General features: G+C 37.2%; 1 protein-coding gene across 2 annotated transcripts in view; it reads right to left on the bottom strand.

The window, feature by feature from the left end:
• F9 (coagulation factor IX) overlaps positions 1–19,027 on the bottom strand; it is a 31,687-nt gene extending 12,660 nt beyond the window's left edge. The window contains exons 1-5 of one of the 2 annotated variants that reach the window (XM_025372837.1): positions 18,920–19,027; positions 12,550–12,713; positions 12,341–12,365; positions 8,533–8,646; positions 1,301–1,429 (exon numbers count right to left, since the gene is read on the bottom strand). In XM_025372837.1, coding sequence (XP_025228622.1) covers positions 1,301–1,429; positions 8,533–8,646; positions 12,341–12,365; positions 12,550–12,713; positions 18,920–19,007 — 520 coding nt within the window. In that variant the 5' untranslated portion in view covers positions 19,008–19,027. The remainder of the gene's footprint in view (positions 1–1,300; positions 1,430–8,532; positions 8,647–12,340; positions 12,366–12,549; positions 12,714–18,919) is intronic. The other variant, XM_025372838.1, reaches the window with a different exon arrangement.
• Positions 19,028–22,083: the final 3,056 nt, after the last annotated feature.

Below are 22,083 nucleotides of genomic sequence, written 5' to 3'. Positions count from 1 at the left end.
CAAAACTGGCCATAAACAAAATCTCTGCAGCACTGTGACATGCTCGTGATGGCCTTGACGCCCACGCTGGAAGGTTGTAGGTTTACCAGAATGACAGCAAGGAACACCTGGCCCACCCAGGGCGGAAAACTACTGAAAGGTGTTCTTAAACCACAAACAATAGCATGAGTGATCTGTGCCTTAAAGACACATTTCTGCTGCAGTTAACTAGCCAGACCCATCCCTTTATTTCTCATAAGAAATAGTTTTAGTAAGTCTTATGACCAACTTGCTGTCAATAAATATGCGGGTAAATCTCTGTTCGGGGCTCGTAGCTCTGAAGGCTGTGAGACCCCTGATTTCCCACTCCATACTCTATTTCTGTGTGCGTGTCTTTCATTCCTCTAGTGCCACTGGGTTAGGGTCTCCCCGACCAAGCTGGTCTCGGCACTGGTTCTTTCTTTAATTTCCTCTGCCTGGTATAGTGCTGAGATAGGTACTGGAACCAGTTACAGAGAAATGGTGCACGATTTAATGTACCAATTTAATAAGATATTAGGCTTTAGAAATGCAAAAGAAATTATATCTAGTTTGCTTCAAAAAAAGCCCCTCATTTATCAACTATAATTGACCCTGAAGAGCCTAAATTTTTTAAAACATAAAAGTGTCTACTGCTTTCATCTTTAGATAAGAGCCATACGAACATGGAGTAGAGATGCTCTGAATACACTAATCAGCTGTTAAAATGGTGGCATGGTTGATATGACTGGGAAACATTGCTTTGTTCACAGCCGTATAGATTGTGCTGACCAGCCTAGCAGAACTTAAAACAGTTCATTGCCGGAATCATTCTGACACCAATTGTGTAAACTCAGCTTCAGACCCAACAATAAAAAATAACTTTCTCAGAGTAAACTAGCCAGCCCAGATGGAATCATGCTTCAAACTTACCGTCCTTGTACTAGAAGCCTATCCACTCAATTATTTGTGTATATTTTATGATATAGTATTACTACATTGATTTGACTTGATGAATTACAAATATATATGCAGAAATCACACAAATTAATTGCTTTGTGACATAAATGTTAGAGAACAAATTGGACAAGTTGGACACAGAAAAGAATTCAGGTTGTAGATGATTACATAGTTTAAATTATGATGCAATCTAGAAAATTAATTGGTCTAATTCAAGCTACTGATCTTTTCTATGATTTCAAAAGGAAGCAGATTCAAGTAGGAATTAAAATTATATAGGTTTGTTAAAATGTTGAAGGCTCAGATACAGATTTTCTTTAAAAACTCTTATTTGGATTATGACCTGCTGGTTCACAGGACTTCTGGTTCTCTGCAAGTCGATATCCCTCGGTACAGGAGCAAACCACCTTGTTATCAGCAGTATTTTTACAAAACTGCTTGCATCTGCCATTCTTAATGTTACATGTTACATCTAAAAGAAGCAAAATAGACAGTAACAGCATAATTTAACACGCATTTCTAAAAAGTACATGGAAATATTGACTCGTGTATGGGGGAGAGAAATTTTGGAGCCTTGAACTAAGAGTGGAAAGAAAGGTAAAATAAACTGCTCAATAAGGCATAAAAATGGTGGTAGCACTATAATGGATTGGTTTAAAACTAACTGTTTGGATATTCTACTTTCACTAAATCGTAGACTACAGGTTTAAAAACCCTATTTATTAATGTATAACATATATTCAAAAAATACACAAAATTTTAGTATAAGTTTTCACAAAGTAAATGAGCCTGTTTAAACACTAAACTGGCCAATACATAGCACATTATCAATACCCCAGAAGATGCTCCCTCCCAATCATTCCACCCTTTTTCCTTTTTATAGGTTACCATTACCTGGACTTCTAACACAGTAAACAGTTCTTGCCAGCTCTTGAACTATAAACAGAAGTTCACAATATGTACTCGTCTGCGTCTTTCATTTAACATTTTGTCTATGAGATTAATCCATGTTTTGTGTAGCAGTATACATTGCTGTGTAGTATTCCATTGTATTACTATTACAGCTTTTATTTATTCATTCTACTGTTAATGGATATTTGGTTTGTTTCCAGTTTTTTGCTGTTACGTATAATAGTATAATGAACATTCTTGTATATATCTTTTGGTGACATAAACATGCCTTTTTACTGGCTTATAATTATGAGTGAAATTACTGGATCAGATGTTCAGATCTAGTAGATACTGCCAAGCAATTTTCTAAAATGATTGTACGAACTTAAATTCCCACCATCACTGTATGGGGTTCAGTTATTAGGTGTCTGTATTGCAGATATCTTGTCTCAGTCTGTGACTGGTCTTTTCAGTCAAAGTAGTGTCTTTTGCTGAACAGGAGTTCTTAGTTTTAATATAGTCCAGTTTATCAATCTTTTCTTTTATGGTGATCACTTTTTGTATTTTAAGAAATTTTTACTTTCTGCAAGTTATGAATATAAAATGTTATTGTTTTATACTTCATGCCATATGAATATCTAATTGACCTATCACTTTTTATTGAAAACATCAACAATTCCCTTCTCTACTGCACTGGCACCTCTATCATAAATCAAGCCTCTATATAAGCACAGGTGTGCTTCTGAGCACTCTATTGTGTTTCACTCATCTATTTGTCTATCCTTGTGTCAGTACCACACTGTCTTAATAAATGTAACTTGATAATAAGTCTTGACATCTATTAGTGTAAGTAGTACAAGTTTATTCTTCTTCAAAACTGTCTTGGCTATACTTGGGTCTTTGCATTTCCATATGCATTTTAGAATTAGCTTATGAATCCTGCCCGACCTCCCCCCACCAAAAAAAGCCTGCTGGGCACTTTGGTATTGCATTGAATCCATTAGTAAATATTTGATATGTTTACTGTATTGTATCCTTTAATTGATGAACATTGCCTATTCATTTATTTATTTAGGTTTGCCTTAATTTTTCTCAATAGTGTCTCATAATTTTTTATGTAGAGTTCTTGCACATCTTTCTCACATTTATTACTAAGCATCTAATTTTTAATGCTATTATAAAATCATTTTTGAATCATTGCTGGTATATAGACATGCAATTGATATTTGTATGTTCACTCTGTATCCAGTAACCTTTCTATACTTATTTATTTTAATTGTTTAGATGCTTTGGGTTTTCTATATGTACAAGCATTTTTTCTGAAAGTTACAGTTTTACTAATTTTTTTTCAGTGAACACAAAAAGCAACAGCAATTCCATAATCTCATGTAGATACTGCCTTTCTGAATTGAAGTGTAATTTCTATTGCTTAGTTATTCTAGAAATTGCTTGGCGTCCCGAGCTAGACTGTTTAACAGGTTACCTATAAAAGTAAAACCTGGAAGTCTTTAGAAATTACAGTGTTAGGATAGCAGACATGGAATCAACCTAAATGCCCATCAATGGCAGACTGGATAAAGAAAATGTGGTTCATATATACCGTGGAATATTATGCAGCCATAGAAAAGAACGAGATTATGTCTTTTGTGGGAATATGAATGGAGCTGGAGGCTATCATCCTTAGCAAACTAGCATAGGAACAAAAATCAAATACTGCATGTTCTCACTTGTAAGTGAGAGCTAAGTGATAAGAACTTATAAACACAAAGAAGGAAACAACAGATACTGGGGTCTACTTGACAGGGGAGAGTGGGATGAGGGAGAGGAGCAGAAAAGATCACTGTTGGGTACTGAGCTTAATATCTACATCATGTAATAATATGTACAACAAACCCCTGTGACACATGTTTATCTATGTAACCTTCACATGTACCCCTAAACCTAAAATAAAACATTTTTTAAAAAAGAAATTATAGCGTTAGTAAGTCCATTAGGGCCAAAAAGCAACTTGAAGCTGGCTGAGGTGGTTACATATCAAACATAAGAGAATGAAATAGGGTCCTGTACGGTAACTGAAGACCAAAGACCAGTATGTCATTAGTACTAAGCATTCCAGTGGCCCACATTTTCTTTACTCTCCTATGCAATTCCCCTTATTAATAAAAAATATCTCTTGTCTTTTGAAATGATTTTCCTCTTGGATTCTATTTTGTCTGATATTAACATTGCTTTGCTAGTTTCTTTTTGTTAGTTTTTACCTGATAGTTCTTTTCACATCCCTTCATTTTAGCCTCCCAGTGTAATTTTAGTTTAGGTATCAATTTTGTTAACAGTATACAATTAAATTTTTAACTCCAAACTGAAAGTTGTCATTATTAATAGATTAGTTTAACCCCAATTCACAATAATTGTGTGTCCTGATATATTTGGCTGATTCCTGCCATCTTGTTTTGTATTTTCTAATTACTGTGCTTTCCTTTTGTTTCTCCTATGCAATACCAATAACAGGAAGTAGCATGTTTCAGGACTCGTTAGCTTAGACCTGCTGAATTAAGAAAAACAGGCTCTGCTCTTGAGCCTATTTCTGTTTCTAGAGCAGCACAGGAATATAAACAATGTAAGACATCTTTCCCCTTATGTACATGTTTGACAACAGTAACACTTTCAATAGAAATCCTCAGTGGTTAGTGCAATCATAACATGGAAAGTTTGAAATGAGTGACTGCATTAGATACCTCCTATGCACCACCTTCATTCTGCTCAGCTTCACCTGTGTCTTTTTCCAGCATGGTGGTGATTAGCTCTGGGTGGATTTCAACCGACCTCCTATGGTTGTATCCTTGAATTGCCTTGGATCACAGCTGCACTAGGTGTCTTTTGCCTTGAAGCTTCCCTGTTAATGCTGAGGCATGGATGCCATATGACCCTCTCGGTACCCAAGCATAGCCAACTAAGATATGTGAGGGAGTTAATTCCCCATAAGTCGAACTTCTAACCAATGAGAGACAGATACTGACAAGTTCTTTCATCTCTTCTTCCCATTCAGGTGGACTAACCTGAGACCAATTTGACTTATTGGAGACAGTCCCAGGAAGTTAAGCAAGCAATTGCAGTTAGATACGAGTAGTTTGATAACTCATCCTCTTATTGGCTTTCTTTTCCTTTCTGCCTCACTCTTCAGTTCTTTTCTCTTGCCCCCTGGGATTGCACATGTTAATAAATAAGCTTGTGACTTTTTTTTTTCTGGGGGAACACAGGCTAACAGAGTGACTGTATGGTTTTGGAGAATATGAATTTTTGAGTGACGAATCTAAACTTTTAAACTCTATTTTATATGTGGTAGCATAGCCAACTGTAATAATTAGCTCTTAGTCCTTACTGATACTTCAGGAAATAAAGGGAGGCAAATCAACTCTTGGCAGGGGGGACAAAGGAACCAGCTTGAGCTTTAACCTTTGCTACCAATAATCCACTAAGGGCATGATCCAAAAAGATAGCACTTGGTCCTATTAATTAATTAATTTAAAGGCCTTTCTCCTCACTAACAGTGGTAATATCCCTGGATCTTTTTTTTTTGTTACTAGCTATCATTTTGTTGCTACGAAGCAATGCTAAAGTGTTCAGCCAAATCAAACATTACCTGTAGAAAGTGTTCCGTCAATATGAGATTGTGATACATTACGAAAGGTGCAGCTCGGTTTGTCCAGGGCATGCACAATGGGAATGAATAAACTCTGTGTTTTCTCAATTGTGATTCTGTGTCATTGGCTAAGAAGTAACCAGAACTCTGTATCATTATCCACATTTGTCATTGCCCTTTAGGGCCCAGTATGTTGCTGCTGCTGTTGATCTTTGGCTTGTTTTGTGCAGGAGGTGGGAAATATTGCTTCCTAATCAGCAATCTTTTGCCCTCAGCTAAAAGGCTGAAGATTCCAGAAATAAAATAATGGCACAAGGATTTCCAGGGGAGAGTTCCATAGAGCAGGGCCTAAGGAACAGTTAGAATGGGACTCATTTATCAATTACTGAGCATTTATATGTCAGGTACTGTGGTGGGTATGGACTCTCTCTGGTCCTGAAGGGGGTCTCAGTGCCTAGAATATCTTTTGAAGAACATCTCAAAGCATCTGTTTTTCTCCCTCCATGTTAACACAAACACTTTCTAATTCCCTTCATGCCTACTACAAATGTTAGTATGTTCTGCTGTATTTTATTCTGCCTTTATATTTCCTGATCTATCCACTGGTATGACAACCAAAGCTTGGACAAAAGATGTTTTATTTAACAAGTTTACCACAAAATATGCTGTGCTTCAGCTAAACTCAACATAGTTCCTTTTTTCACTCCTCAGAAATATGTAGCAAATAAGACAGCAGTGTCTGTGACATGCTGGAAAATTGAAAAAGGTGTTTACATGCTTGTGATTTTTTTCTTTCCATTCTGCTTTATTCTGAGAAAATGCCTCTGTTACTCTTTAGAAGAGACAGGAATGACCAAATTCTTACAGACCTTCATTTATCTGAGAGATATTTGGATTTGATGTACAGCTGGGAACATCATACAGAGGTCTTTATTCTAACCTAAGGGACCCAATAGCCAATTAATATTCTTTAACTAGAAAGCATGCCCTGAATGTTTACACCTCTCTCTCGCAGTGAAGGGCCTGATGAACAAGGGAAAAAGATAACAAAAAAAACGTATTGATGAAAATCTCCTTTCTTTTTTTCAAGACCACATACGACAAAAGACTTGGGGCCGAGATGCCCCATAGACTCTGCTATCTAGTAGCTGTTGAAATTAGTCTTTAACTGGAAGCAACAAACTGAAATGGTAATTTGTTTATGCTTTTGCTGTTGCTTTCTTCTATTGTCTGAGATAAAGAGCAATTTGTGGGAATTCTCATTTTGTTTGTGAGCTAACTGGGCTGAAAATATTTTTCTAAAACTTGATCAGATTGGTGGGTCAGATCAATATACCTTAGAGGCCAGGAGTGGTGGTGGCTGCAGTACAACTGCACAGCCCTGACCAAACCAAAATGTGGGAACATGAGAGTATCCAAGTTGTGTCAGTTGTAGACTTAGCATTTTTGCTGTGTGGAACATAGCCACACATGTAGTAAACTCTGTTGTAAAAGTTTGTGCTTCTATTTACATTCCTCAGGGTTATTCCCTTTCTCCTTTTAAAGCATCTTTATTTTTAAACTAGGTAAAGATATTTATGTTTTCAATTATAGTTTACCACAATGTGCCCTTCAGTTGTAACTGAGACTAATTGAGTTACTCATTCTCTCAGCTCCAACGGTTATATTATTTAAGCTGATAATGAGTAACTACTCCAAGGATTTCTAGAGGTTTCCACAATAGCAAGATCAAATTTATCCAGGTAAATCTGAATTTCAAATTATAACCTTTCAGATGAAAGTAGCACTTCAGAGATGTTGAATCAATTAACACACTCTCAAGAACGGTAACCCAGGCATTAGTTTGTCCCCACAATGGAAACCTAAAGGAATGGGAGTCCAAGCCAGGTGTGCAAGTTCATTCAGTCTTTTCTTTCTTTTCAGATGTCTTTGCCCTGTCACCTTTTCCTTTTCTTACCTTCTAAGAAATTTTTGAGCCCAAAGGAAGATGGTCAATGAATTTCTTTTTAGTACTGAAAGGATTTCTGAACAACATTACAGGCGACTTTTTTCCTATCTCAATAGGACAAGTGTAGCTGCTACGTTTCATTTCATTTCATGCCTTTTTCATCTGTCAGGTGGATTGCTATAATGCCTTAATAGAGTCCTGCTAATTTTCTACTCTTTATCCTTAGTCATGTAGCCTGTGGTGTTAAATTCTTCCTTAGGGTTGCATCTCTATTCTTCTGGAGTGTCAGAGTAGAAAGTGAATTCCTCATTAGCACTGTGTGCATTTCACAATCACAGTACCCGTAATATTGCATCTGGAGGTGATAAACAAGTAGGTAAAGGACATGGGTTTACTGCTCCAATTACTGAAACCTCGAAAAATGAAACAGTCTAGGCTTTGAGAAGAAAAGGTACGCAAGGATTCTAAGGTTGTTATGTAATACTTTTGATGTAATCAATATAGTCAAATTCAGGAATGAGCTTTGAATTTTGTCAGCAAATTTAGCATATGAAGTGGTTTGTACATGTGGAGAATTCCTAATATATGGGATAATTGGCCAGTCATACTCCAGTTCTGCACTTAATTGACTTTCACTACCTACGTTGATAGCAATTTAGTCATGATTTCAATTTTCTGGGTTCAGTTTTCTCTGAGTTTTAAATATAGTAGTTAGAAGCATGGGTTTTGGTCACACTGAAGTTTAAGTCCTGTCTAAACCATTTGTGCCTCTGTAATTTTTGGATGTTAGAGTTGCAGTTTTCTCATCTACATAGAATGGGGATAATGATAACACTAACCACATATGGTTGTATTAAGGATTAATAAGTGAGTAGAACATCATTATCACTTAATATTAGTTACCAAATATTGTTATTGATTTTAATATAGCTTCTCCAACTCATATCCTGAAAACCATAACTATAAATGAAATGTTTATGAGCATTGAAAGTACGTTTTTAAGAAAAATTATGATACACGAATATTGCATTTTCCAGTTTCAACTTGTTTCAGAGGGAAACTTTGAACCATGAGTAGTCAAAAAATAGTTACTTACCTAATTCACAGTTCTTTCCTTCAAATCCAAATGGACACCAACATTCATAGGAATTAATGTCATCCTTACAACTGCCACCATTTAAACATGGATTGGACTCACACTGATCTCCATCTTTGAGATAGGTTAAGAAATTGAATTGGCACATAAACTGCTTAGAATGCCCAGTCCTCCCCTGTAGATACCCATTGGGATGGGAGTCTGATTTTAGGGTCAGAGCAAAACTACTGACCTGGAAGCCAGCTGCCTATAGGCATATGATGCTCCTGTCTTCCTGAGTTTCTAAAAGCCACCCAAACAAAGATCCTTAGGCTGACACTGTCCTAGGAAAGTGCCCTGAGGAAGGCATGTACATAGTTTATGCAATGCAAGGGAAGATGGAGCAGGACGTTTTTGTATAGAAATGTACTATATCAGAACAGGGTGAGGATTTTCAATCTTTCCTTGTAGAATGATGGCAGAGTTAATTCCAAGTCAAATTTAATTGCTTCAACAAGTATTATCTCTATGTCACACAAGGCTCTATTGCAGGTCTTGTAGAGCAAACTGAGCTAGATAATATATGGTGTTTCCACTTTAGGAACTGACAGCCTAGGCATGGAGCAAATGAATCTGCTTTCTTGTATTGTCACTTAACTTTGATGTATCATATGCAGTAATAGTTCAAGACAATAGAAAAGGTATCAGAAGCATCTGTTACTGCTTAAAGATAGTCTATGTTCTATAAATTAGATTTCAAATAGTCTAGGTAATGTGAGAGACAGCATTCGATATATCATACAGAATTTAAAAAGATTCCACAGTGTGCTTTATTTATGTATGCATTGGTTATGTTTTCATTCTGCCTTTCTTGAAGTTTCTACATTTACTGTGTACTTGAAAGTCTTTGAAGACACTGATGGTAAGAAAACAGGAGGAAGGAATAGGCAAAAGGAGAAAAGTCAGAATGAGAAGGGAACCTTTAAGTCTGGTTTCTTAGTGCTCTGCCTTAATCCACACTTCTAAAGGAGCTGCGGGAGAGAATGATGAATAGAACCAGAAGGGAGATGGTAGGCACTTTGAACTAGAAAAATATCCCTGAAGAAAAAAATGGGAGCTTGATCTGTAAGACTCAATATATGAGAAACAAAGGAGTAAGAGATAAAGATAACAAGAAGAATCAAAGAATGAGGGAAAAGGGGGAAACTGAGAAATTTCTAATTATCAGTCATATTTTAGAGCAAATCTCCTTGATATGTGGTGTGTAGATTCCTGCTTGTTCTCCCTCTTCTCTGTCGGAAGTGTGTATCCAGGTTCTGTTGACTAAGAGACTAATATCCCTTTATCATAAATAGTCCCTCCCTGGAAAATTTGCTTGCTGTAAAAATTAGACCTTGTCCCCTTTGCCCCTAGATCTGATATGCTTTTGCACAGATACTCCAATTTGTTCCAATTCTATGAAAACAAAATCTGTTATCTCTGGTTGATTATTATTGATGTTCAGAATTGGCCTAAAAATGAGCTACATTTGCCCTTTATATTATAGACCAACAAATGTGAATTATTCAGGATGTTTTACTGAAAGGGTCTGGGCTTTCAGCCAGCTACACAGGAACTCATTTGCCGAGACATGTCGCTAAAATGAGTGTCATTTTATCCCACATTTGGTTCTCCTTTGGGTTCGTGTCTGTGTGTACTTTGGGTTCAGGCAAAGCCATAGACAGTTGGGGTCAAATACAACAAGAGACAAGACCTTACCAAGTGAGAGATTCCTGTTTAAGACTACCAGGTTCCTGTTTAATGAGTAACTGCATTTAGATTTGAAGGCCATGAGGTGTAATAGTGAAAGCAAGGGGTTGAGCAGTAGAGAATTTGGCTTCTCTTCCGGGCTTCATGACTCCCCAACTAGGTGACCTTTGGCAGTTCTTTTAACTTCCCTAAGCTTCAGTTTACTCTCCTGTGAAATGGAGTTAATAATGCTTTGGTCACAAGGATGGTGTGAGGGTTAAATGTGATAGGCCTTTTGTAAACTGGAAAGTCCTTGACGGATGCTAGTAATGTGGTTCTACAATCATTCTTCTTCAACCAGGCTCTCTATGTGGTGAGTTGATGGTACAGAATAACACAGCAGTGAGAAGCCTGGGTTTCTACTATGTGCGAGAAGAAACATAGGCTAATTTTGTAGTGGTTAGGAATCTCAACTGCAAGTGAAAAGAGGCAGGGAGTTTGTTTCTTTTTTGTTCTTGTTTTTGTTGTTCTATTTTTTGGTTGACGAAGCAGTAGTGAAAGAATAATGCCCTCCATGTTTTCCAGATAGCTATACCTGTGGTATAGCAAACAGCGTACCTATGTGGCCCAAAAGGCAAGGGACCAACTTTAAAATATGATCCTGGGGGTGAGGAGTGAGCAATGAAGGGATTGTAGGAGTTTAATTGTCAGGAATTTTTTGGTGGGCAAAATAGTCGTGGGTTTACTTTTAGAAATAAATCATGTGATTCAAAGTTCTAAATTCTGCCGGAATGGAGATTACAAAGACCTATTTGGACTAACTTTAGGGGGCACCTCAGTAGAAGTTGGCATGGTAGTATTCATTTCTAAGATCAAGAAAAGTTAGATAAAATAATGTAACAGAGTCAACTATTTTTCTCTCATGATTTAAAAACAAAAGTAGAGGAATTATGAGTTACCAGAGTAAAAGAGTGTCCAGTAGTATCTCCAGAACATAAACTGTAGGAAATAGAATTGAATTTCCAATTGATGGAAGTTGGTGAATTTGATATCTGGATTAATTTCTTTTTATTTATGCAGACAGTCCTAGGTAAGTCAATCTTTGAAACTTACCCTCCCTCAAAATCCTACTGCTGAATTTTAAGTTATTGTAGTTTTAAAATTAGTTGTTATTAAAGTTTTGAGTTTTCCTTCTTTTGGTCAATTCATTTGATAAATATTTACTGAGTACCTCTTTTCCAGATACTGTTCTAGGTGCTAGGAATATATCAATAAACAAAACAATTGAATATCCCTGCCAACATGAAACTTGCATTTTAGTGGAGTAGGAAAAAATAAATGATAAATAGTATGAATAAGAAATTATATGATACATTAGATGGTGAAAAGCTCTGTTAAAAAATAGAGTGGGGTACTGTACAGGTGTCTGGAGTGGTAAGGCTACTGGGACAGGTTGAAGTATTAATAGATGGTGAAGGTAGGCCTCATTAAGATGGTAACATTTGGGCAAAGACCTGAAGGAGGTGAGGGAGCCAGCCCACAGGAAGTTGGGAACAGCCAGATAAGAGAAACAGCCAGATAAAGCCTTTAAAGTGGGAGCATTCCTAGAGTGTGCAAGAAGTGGCAGGAAGATCAGGGTGGCTGGAGCCCAGTGTGCGAGGAGAGAAGTAGCAGAGGAGGCAAAAAGGGTAATGGGGAGGGTGGGGAAGGGCAATCATGGAGAGGTTTGGAGGCCATGATAATGAGGAGGACTTGGAAGCTATAAACATTTAAGTCCATCAGCATTCTCTGATTTTACTGAGGAATGCAAACTTTCATCAGGTCCTAAGACACAATCGTTTCAGTCTCTTCCTTCCACCTTCCTGGGGTGGAACAATGTTCTTTGTGAAGACCTAGGGAGGATTAAACTTATTTACCAGCAATAGTTCCCACACTGGCATAACCCTGTAGTATATCACCATTCAATTTGGGTTAGAGGGTTGGACTGATCTTTCTGGGTTCTTTGGCAAAGTTTAATATATTGTCTATTTATGCAGAGAAAAAACCCACATCATTCTCAAATGTTTCATATACTAGCTAGAGGATAAAATGAATTGCTTACCAACATACTGCTTCCAAAATTCAGTCTATAAAGAATAAAAGAAGACAAATTAATGGTAATATTTAAAGTGTTTTGGTATTGATTCCCTATCTTTTATAACATAATACATAAATATATATGGATGCTTTAAAATTTTAAAGAGAAGTGTCTTTTTAAAGATTTTCTCTTCTATGCTCTGCATCTGAAGGGTATTATGTGGAAATACTCACTGTTTTTTCAGTGTTTTCAAAAACTTCTCGTGCTTCTTCAAAATTACACTTTTCTTCCATACATTCTCTCTCAAGGTTCCCTTGAACAAACTCTTCCAATTTACCTGAATTATACCTCTTTGGCCGATTCAGAATTTTGTTGGCATTTTCATGATCAAGAAAAACTGAAATGTAAAAGAATAATTCTTTAGTTTTAGCAAAAAAGAAAACATCATGAAAATTTTACATCTCTTAAGAAAGACTTTGTTTTAAATACAAATAATCCCAAAGCCAATTTCTCTTTAGGGCATGGAGCCAAAATCTGTAATGTTCCCACAGTACTGTATACACATGGAGATTTAGGAATTAAAATTCAATTTTACTTTTAGGAGAGTTCCAGTAATAAAAGGTCAGATTTCTAATCGTATTTGAATTTACTTTGGATGAAAAAGAAAGTTCTCAAATGAGCAGTTAACTTCACACTTTGTCATCACTTGAAAATAGCTCATTGCGGATCCTTGCAAGGTGATCCATCACCCTGGCTGGGCTGTTTTCAGAATATGGTTGCCCAAATGACTTTGAACAAATGTCTCCTGAAGAACAGAAGCCTAATTATGGTCCAGCTGCAAATGTGACCCCAATGTCTGTGACTAGATGTTAAAGAAAAACCACTGCATTAATTTGAAAAAGCAATTTCAGATCAACAGCACTGTTGGTTGGCAAGTGTTATAGGAATTGCAGTGATCTGAACATCTCTCTAGAATTCAGGGTGTGGTTTTTTTAAGCTACATCTACCTAGTCTGTAGAGACACTCCTGAACCCTTTAGGATTGATGTCTCTATCTGAATTATCTTTCTCCTTCCCTCCCTCCTTCCTCTCTCCTCTCTCTCTCTTTCTCTTTCTCTCTCTCTGTGTATGTATATGTGTGTGTGTGTGTGTGTGTATATATATACACACACACGTATACATGTGTATATATACATGTATACGTGTATATATACACGTATACATATACATACACATATATCATATATATGATAATCATTTGTTGCATAATGACATAAATATATATACATGTATACATGTATATATACACACATATATATATATCATATATATATGATAATCATTTGTTGCATAATGACATTTGGTCAGTGATGACATTATATGACAGTGGTCCTGTAAGGCTATTATACTGTATTTTCACTGTGCCTTTTCTATGTTTAGATCCACAAATACCACTGTTGCCGTTGCCTACAGTGTTCAGTCACATGCTGTACAGGTTTGCATCCTAGGAGCCTAGGAGCAATAGGCCACGTACATATAACCTAGGTATGTAGTAAGCTATACCATTTAGGTTTAGGTAAGTACACTCTATTATGTTCGCACAATGATGAAATTGCTTAATGACACATTTCTCAGAATATGTCCCCATTGTTAAGGAATGCATGGCTGTATACACACACACGTGTTTGTGTGTTTTCATGTATATACATATATGTGTGTGTATAAGATTAATAACAGGGACTCAAGAAGTTGCTGGAGTTGTTCCTTTCTTCAAGGGTCTAGCAATATATCTGATACCATCTCAAGAGGACCAAGGGCTTATAAGATGAACTTTCTGGGGTATTTGGGACTACTTCCTGATTAACTCCAAAAAGGAAGATAAAGGAAAGTAAAAAGGAAAGGAAAGCAACGGAGATGAACTAAACTTTCTTCCCTTATTTTCGTTGCAGCTGTTCACTTTATGGAGTATTCTAGTCCCTTGACATCCCTGCTTTTCCCTGCCCTTCAGGTTCCTTTTGGGCTCACTTTTTGTCTTTGAATTCAGCCTAGACTTTTTCTCTTCAACTTTTTTTTTTTTTTTTTTGAGACAGAGTCTTGCTCTGTCGCCCAGGCTGGAGTGCAGCGGTGCGATCTCAGCTCACTGCAACCTCCATCTCCCAGGTTCAAGCTATTTTCCTGCCTCAGCCTCCCGAGTAGCTGGGATTACAGGTGCCCGCCACCATGCCCAGCTAATTTTTGTATTTTCAGTAGAGACAGGGTTTCACCATTTCACTATGTTGGCCAGGCTGGTGTCAAACTCCTGACCTCAAGTGATCTGCCCGCCTGGGCCTCTCAAAGTGCTGGGATTACAGGTGTGAGCCACCATGCCAGGCCTCTCTTCAACTCTTCATTTGCCAAATTTCTCAGTTTCCTTCACTTCTTTGCAATGCTGTGCCTATCCTGCAATCCTAGTCCCTAAATCTGAGCAGCCATCTGCCTTCATCCTTCTCTTCCCAGACAGCCAAGGACTATAAAGGAAAAAATCACCGAACTGCAGATGGATGCCACCACATATTGATGCCTCACAGCCTCCACCCACCTCTCTGCTCAGCAACTCATTTATTTGGCCCTGGACACTCCTAAATAGCATCCATACCTGCATCCATTTACAGTTGTTCCTCAGTATCCATGGAAAATTGGTGGCAAGACCCCCTGCAAATATCAAGATCTGTGGGTGCTCACATCTCTGATGTAAAAATGGCTTATTATTTGCATATAATCTAAACACATCCTCCTTTATACTTTAAATCATCTCTAGGTTTCTCGTAATAGCTAATACAATGTAAATGCTATGTAAATAGTTGTTATGCTGTATTGTTTAGGGAATAATGAAAGATAAAAAAGTCTGTACACATTCAGTAGGGATGCAGCCATCCGTTTTTTTCTTGAATATTTTTGATCCGCAGTTAGTTGAATCTGTGGCTATGGAACTCACAGGGAGAACTGACTGTACAGTGAGGTTGAGTGAAAAAACAGACTTTAGAATCAGATCAGACAGAAATAGGTTTGAATCAAGTATCTGCCTCCTCTAGACCTGTGACCTTGGACAAGTCACATAAGCTCTGAACCTTAACTTTGTCAAATGTAAAATAGGTTTAACAGTAGTATAATAAGAATATCTACCTCACAGGTGTTGACAGGATCAGTGAGACAATATGCTGGTTATCTCTTTTTCTCCCTACTCCTTTCATGGTGGCCCTACTTTCTTCCATTTTAAATTTCTTCATTCTCTTTAGCTCTTTAATAACTTTTGTGTAGCTCTTTTCCTTCCTTAATCACATTTATATAATGAAATGACTATTGTCACGATCCGAAATGACCTAAAGAATAATTTTGAGTTTATGTATTTACTGGCTGCTCTAAATATTTTCTAATTGTTGATCTCTCCCTTTTTAGGAAACTCTTTTTATAATAATCACTCTATTCCAGTTCCCCTCTTGGCTGTAACTCCTGTTATCCATCCAGCACTTGAATTGATTAACTCCTGTTCCTCTCCATGGCCCTGAGGAGTCCAAGGTTCTCCCAGGCTCCAGCCTCAGCTTTTTCCTTTTTCACTTTATACATACTTGCCAGCGCTGGGACAAGAGTGAACTAAACAAGGCACGTAGGGCACAATATTTAAGAGGTCCTCACTTCTCGGGGTGTACAAGTATATTTATGCCCTATAGGCCTTGCTTACCACACCCTAGTCCGGCCCTGACCCTGTTAACAAAATTTACTGAGCATACAACCACTACTGCCAGGCACTGTACTAGGCATCACAGTATCCATGCTCACTCTCTAGATGCCCACACACGTGGCTGTAACTACTGTTTACAGAACACTGAGTTCCAAATACTCATCTATAGTCAGATATGTCTCCTGAATTTCAGATTATCTTTCTAACTCCCTAACCGATTATCATAATGTAGCCAGTAATAGCTGATGTATATGTAATGCTTCTGCTGTGTTGGACACTGTGCTCAGTAACTTTGCATCCATTATCTCACTTCATCCTCCCAAAAGTCCCACGAGATAGGCACTATCATCTTATTTTTATAAATGAAGAAAACTGAGATTCATAGAGGCTAAGGGCTTTGCCCAAGGTAACATACTAAAACATCAGACCTAAAATCCTAAAACATCAGGATTCAGACTCTGGCAGTCAGACTAACGAGCCAGTTCTCCTAGACGTTATGCTGTGGCCCATAATCACATCAAACACAAAATGCCCAAGGCTCTAGCCATTTCTCCTCCCATACCCAGATGGTTAAGTCATACCACTTCTACTTCCTTAATATCATTTGAACTCCCCCCTTTTTTTGTACAGGTACTATTCAGGTTCCAGCCTTTGTGTCTCCCGTAGATAATTGCAATAGTCTCAAGACTGCTCTCTCCTAGTCTGGGTATGGCCTCCCTCCCCAGCTATCATTTCATTAGAGTGTTGCCAGACTGGGCATCCTAAATCGGCCATCAGTCATACTCCTTATGTTTATACTTTGGTACCTCCATATTGCATTTTATTGCCCAGTCTCCTTAGGTTAACGCCTTCATTATCTGATGACCAGCTCTGCCTAGTTTACCTGCCTCACTTGTCATACTCCATATGGAACCATACAAAACTCCTGAAATACCTCACGTTCTTGCAAATCTGAGTCTTTGCACATGAGTGATCCTCTTTGCATAAAATGCCCTTATGTCAGACATTTAAAGAGAGAGAACACCTCATCTTTTTAGACCCAGATGAAAATACTTTCTCTCTACCAAGTGTGTCCCCATTTAATATGTTCTTTTCTCTATGATCCCTTGGTAACTGGTGCACATTTTATCACATTATATTAAAACTTCTCACCTGGCCTCATGGTGCTTTAGATCAAAGAGGGAGTCTTGTTTGTCCCCATACCCCTAATACCCTGACATAGTACCTGGCACTGTAGTTGTAACTCAGTAATGTCTGAATGAATGAAGGACATCTTTGATGCATACACTTTACAAAACTAAACTGGTTTTGAAGAACTGTTTTAATTTCAAAATTCCAAACTGTTGCAATAATACCTAAAGGCAGCAGCCATGAAAAAATGCAACATCTCAGCAAATCACTCACAGAAACTCCTTTTAGAAGCCAATGAGAGTTTTAATAGCAGAAGAGAGTGCTGCATTAATACTGTCCATCCTTAGAAAAATTCCCCTGGCCCCCTCCTCAAGGGCTTATTATCTCTGGCTACAATGGCTGCAGAATCACATCGCCTTTCTCCTTAGTATTGTCTGGGGATCATATATTTAACTTCCCTTCAGGTTTATCTCTAGTCATTATTTCCCTTGCTCCAAAAGCCTGGTTCATCTTTATTCTTATCTATCCTTTCCCCAGCATCTGAAGTCTTCAAGGAGGCAGAAGCCCTCTACCTTGATCATCTCCCCACTTCTATAGAAGAAAGGGTTTGGATCCTTTGTCTTCCCAGATGTCACACTAATGAGATATGTCTAATGACCTTGCTTTATGTCCTGCTTTGTGAGTTTTCCAACAAATTTTCTTTATCCCTTGACTTTACTCACTTTGCTAGTTTAACCTCTGTATTTTTGTAATCATTATTTCAGCATTTCAGTCTGATTTCACAGCTGACATCATGTCTGGAGTGGGAACCACAGGGCCAGTCAGCTTTCTGGGGGTGCTTAGGGTTGGCACCCCTGATCTTGGTACTGTCAGCTACTAGATTTGATTCTAGAAGGTTGACAAGTAAGTGTGATAAATGCTTCCTGTGAGAACATGCTGTTTGTCCAAATGGGATAATTTCTTCCCCATATGCCTTCCTCTGGGGAATATATAAAGTCACTAGTTGTGAAAAAACAAAGTGATATATGTTGCATTAGCTAACTTCCTACTCTTCATGTCAATTCTTAGACTTGCTTTTCTCCCCTAGGGAACTCAACTGAGTATTGTGTTTCCCCAAATATCAACTCCAAGATGTTTTACATAGAGACAAAATGATTTTTTCCTAATCCACGAAAAGTTTTGGTGATAACTAACAGCTTGCTAATGAAAGGTTAATCTTTATGTTTTAACTAAAACTTTAAATTGAAGATATATATTTTAAAAAATTAGAGACATACCTCATTACATACTTCTAAAACCTTGAAATGTCATGTATCTTAAAATCAGACTTTTTGTGTAAATAAGACCATTGTGCTTTCATTTCCTATTTTGATTTCAAAGTGGTAAGCCCAAACAAAAAATAATGTGGTTAATTTTTTCACTGTATTCTGCTATTTCTTTGTTTTCCCACTTTTGATTTTTTTAAACCAAAGAAATGAATGTTTTCTAACAGGAATTACATGACCAAATCATAAACTGAACAGTGTTTGTTAAACATAAATGCATCATAAGCATTGTTGATCTGTTTAGTTTTAAAAATGAAGAAGAAAACCTAGCTAACAAAGAACCAGTACTTACCAACCTGCATGCTGGCTGCTAGACTCTTCAATATTGCTGTCAAATCATGTAATCAAAATTTAGTGAAGAAGACAGCATCAGATATTTCTATATCTAAAAGGCAAGCATACTCAATGTATTTTTAAAAAGGAAACAAACCTGTACATTCAGCACTGAGTAGATATCCTAAAAGGCAGATGGTGATGAGGCCTGGTGATTCTGCCATGATCACGTTCACACGCTGCATAACCTTTGCTAGCTGATTGTGCAAGTGGTAAGGTCGATTAGTTGTACCAAAGTACAAGCTGAGCTGTATTTACTTCTGGGAAATACTGTCCATCTCCCTCAATGGGTCTTTGGACTATTTCCAATGGCCTCTTGGGACAAGTGAAGAGAATGGGCAGTGGTCATTATTAAATTTCACCTCTGACTTTGTGGGCTTCTGCCACTGTGGCTGATTTGAGGCTGAAACAGGAAGTGATACATCTTCAGAATGGAGATAGGCATAGTGGCTACTTTTACTGGGGCAGCACAATTCATCACTGGGACACGTCTTATCTTTGTAAGAGATCACTGATGTTTGCCAGAATGGCTGTAGCACTTTACATTTCCATCAGCAACGTATGAGTGGTCCAGTTAGTTTATTTGATTTTTTTTTTGTTTTTACTGTCAGATTCTTAAGGTTGTTTATATATTCTAGATATGAGTCCTTTCATAGATATGTGGATTACATATATTGTCTCCAGCCTGTAGCTTGTCTTTTGTTCCCTTAATTAGGTCTTTCACAGAGCAGAATTTTTTAGTTTTGATGTAGTTCAGTTTATTTATTTTTTTATTTTATGGATCACTTTTAGAACTCTTCCACTAACACTAGATCCTGATGATTTTTTTCTAAATGTTTTACAGTTTGAAGTTTTAGATTTATGCCCATGCTCCATTTTGAGTTAATATTTGTGTAAAGTATGACATTTAGGTCTACCTTCATTTATTTTTTTTTTCCATAGAGATGTCCAATTTACCTAGCACAATTTGTTAAAACAAAAGGCGAAAAAACCACCCCATCCTTCCTTGATTGAATGGCTTGTGAAATTTTTTCATAAGTCAGTTAACCATATTGTTTTGGGTCTACTACCAGTTTCTCTAGCTATTCTTTGTGCCATTGATGTAGTTATCCCTCTGCCAATACCACACTGTCATAATTATTCTAGCTATATAGTAAGACTTTATAATAGGTAGAGTGATTCCTCCAACTTTATTCTTCTTTTGGTAAGATGTTTTTAACTGTTCTAAGGGCTTGTATAAATTTTAGAATGATCTTATATGTATCTAAAGAGATACTTACTGGGATTTTTATAGGAATTATGTAAAACCTGTATGTCAATTTGGGAAAATCGATACCTTCAATGTGTTGAGTTTTTCAATCCAGGAACATAACACATGTGTCTCTTCACTTATTTTGGTCTTTTATTTCTTTCATCAGCTTTTTGTAATTTTTAACATATATATCCTATACATGTTTTAGTAAGTGTATACATAAGGATTTAATTTTCTCTGGAGTAATTATGAATGCTATTGTGTTTCATTTTAAGACTTTATTTTTTTTTAGAGCGGGTTTAGATTCACAGCAAAATTGAGTGGAAGGTACAGAGATCTCCCATATACCCTCTGTCCCCACACATGCACAACCTCCTTCATTATCAACATGCCTAGCCAGAGTGGTCCATTTATCACAAATGATGAATCTTCATTGACACATCATAATCACTCAAAGTCAGTTGTTTACTTTAGGTTTCATTCTTGGTGTTGTCCATGCTAAAGGTTTGGACAGATGTATAATGACATATATCCATCATCATAGTATTATACAGAGTAGTTTCACTGCCCTAAAAATCCTCTGTGCTCTACCTTATCTCCCCACAACCCCGGAAATCACTTATCATTCTTACTGTCTCCATAGCTTTGACTCCTTCAGAAAGTCATGTACAGTTTGATGAAGATACATTCGGAGCAATGTGTTATTAGGCAATTTCATCACTGTGCGAACATCACAGAGTGTACTTACACAAACCTAGATGACATAGCCTACTACACAACTAAGCTATATGATAGCCTATTGCTTTTAGGCTACAAACCTGTACAGCATATTACCATACTGAATACTGTAGGCAATTATAATATGATGGTATCTGTGTACATAAACAGAAAAAGTACAGTAGAAAGAAAAGAAAAAATAGTACACCTGTATAGGGGACTTACTAAGAATGGAGCTTGCAGGACTGGAAGTTGCTCTGGGTGAGTCAGTGAGTGAGTGGTGAGTGAATGTGAGGGCCTAGGGCATTACTATACACTACTGTAGATTTTTATAAACACTGTCCTCTTAAGCTACACACCAAATTGCTAAAAAAATGTTTAACCTGGCCAGGTGTGGTAGCTCATGCCTGTAATCCCAGCATTTTGGGAGGCCAAGAAATGGGTGGATCACTTGAGGTCAGGAGTTTGAGAGCAGTCTGGCCAACGTGGTGAAACCCCCTCTCTACTAAAAATACAAAAATTAGCCAGGCATGGTGGCACACACCTGTAGTCCAAGCTATTCGGGAGGCTGAGGTGGGAGAGTTGCTTAAACCCGGGAGGCGGAGGTTGCAGCAAGCCGAGATCACGCCATTGCACTCCAGCCTGGGCAACAGAGTGAGACTCTGTCTCAAAAAAAAAAAAAGTTAACCTTAGTTTACAGTAACGTGTTTATTTTATAAACTTTTTAGTTTTTAAACCTTTTTGACCCTTTCATAATAATACTTAAAGCATAAACACATGGTACAGCTGAACAAAAATATTTTCTTTCTTTATATCGTTATAAGCTTTTTCTATTTTTATTAACTTTAGAACTTTTTTTAAAAAACTAAGACACAAGAAAACATATTGGCTTAGGCCTCCACAGGGTCACGATCATTAATATCACTGCCTTCTACCTCCACACTTGGATGGTCTTCAGGAACAATAACATACATGAAGCTGTCATTTCCTCTGATACCAATTCCTTCTTCTGGAATACCTCTTGAAGGACCTGCCTGAGGCTATTTTACAATTAACTTTGTTTATAAGTAGAAGAAGTATACTATAAAATAACAATAAAATATAGTATATTAAATACACAAATCAGTAACATAGTTTTTAGTTATCAAGCATTATGTAGTGTACATAACTGGGCTATATTTTTATACAACTGATAGTGCGGTACGTTTCTTTACACCAGCATCACTACAAACACCTGAGTGATGTATTGTGCTACAATGTTACAACAGCTATGATGTCACTATGCAATAGGA

This window comes from Theropithecus gelada, chromosome X, assembly GCF_003255815.1.
Source record: "Theropithecus gelada isolate Dixy chromosome X, Tgel_1.0, whole genome shotgun sequence".
NCBI classification, from domain to species: domain Eukaryota; kingdom Metazoa; phylum Chordata; class Mammalia; order Primates; family Cercopithecidae; genus Theropithecus; species Theropithecus gelada.
Note: the sequence above shows the minus strand (reverse complement) of the source record. Positions and strands in the feature narration are given on the sequence as shown.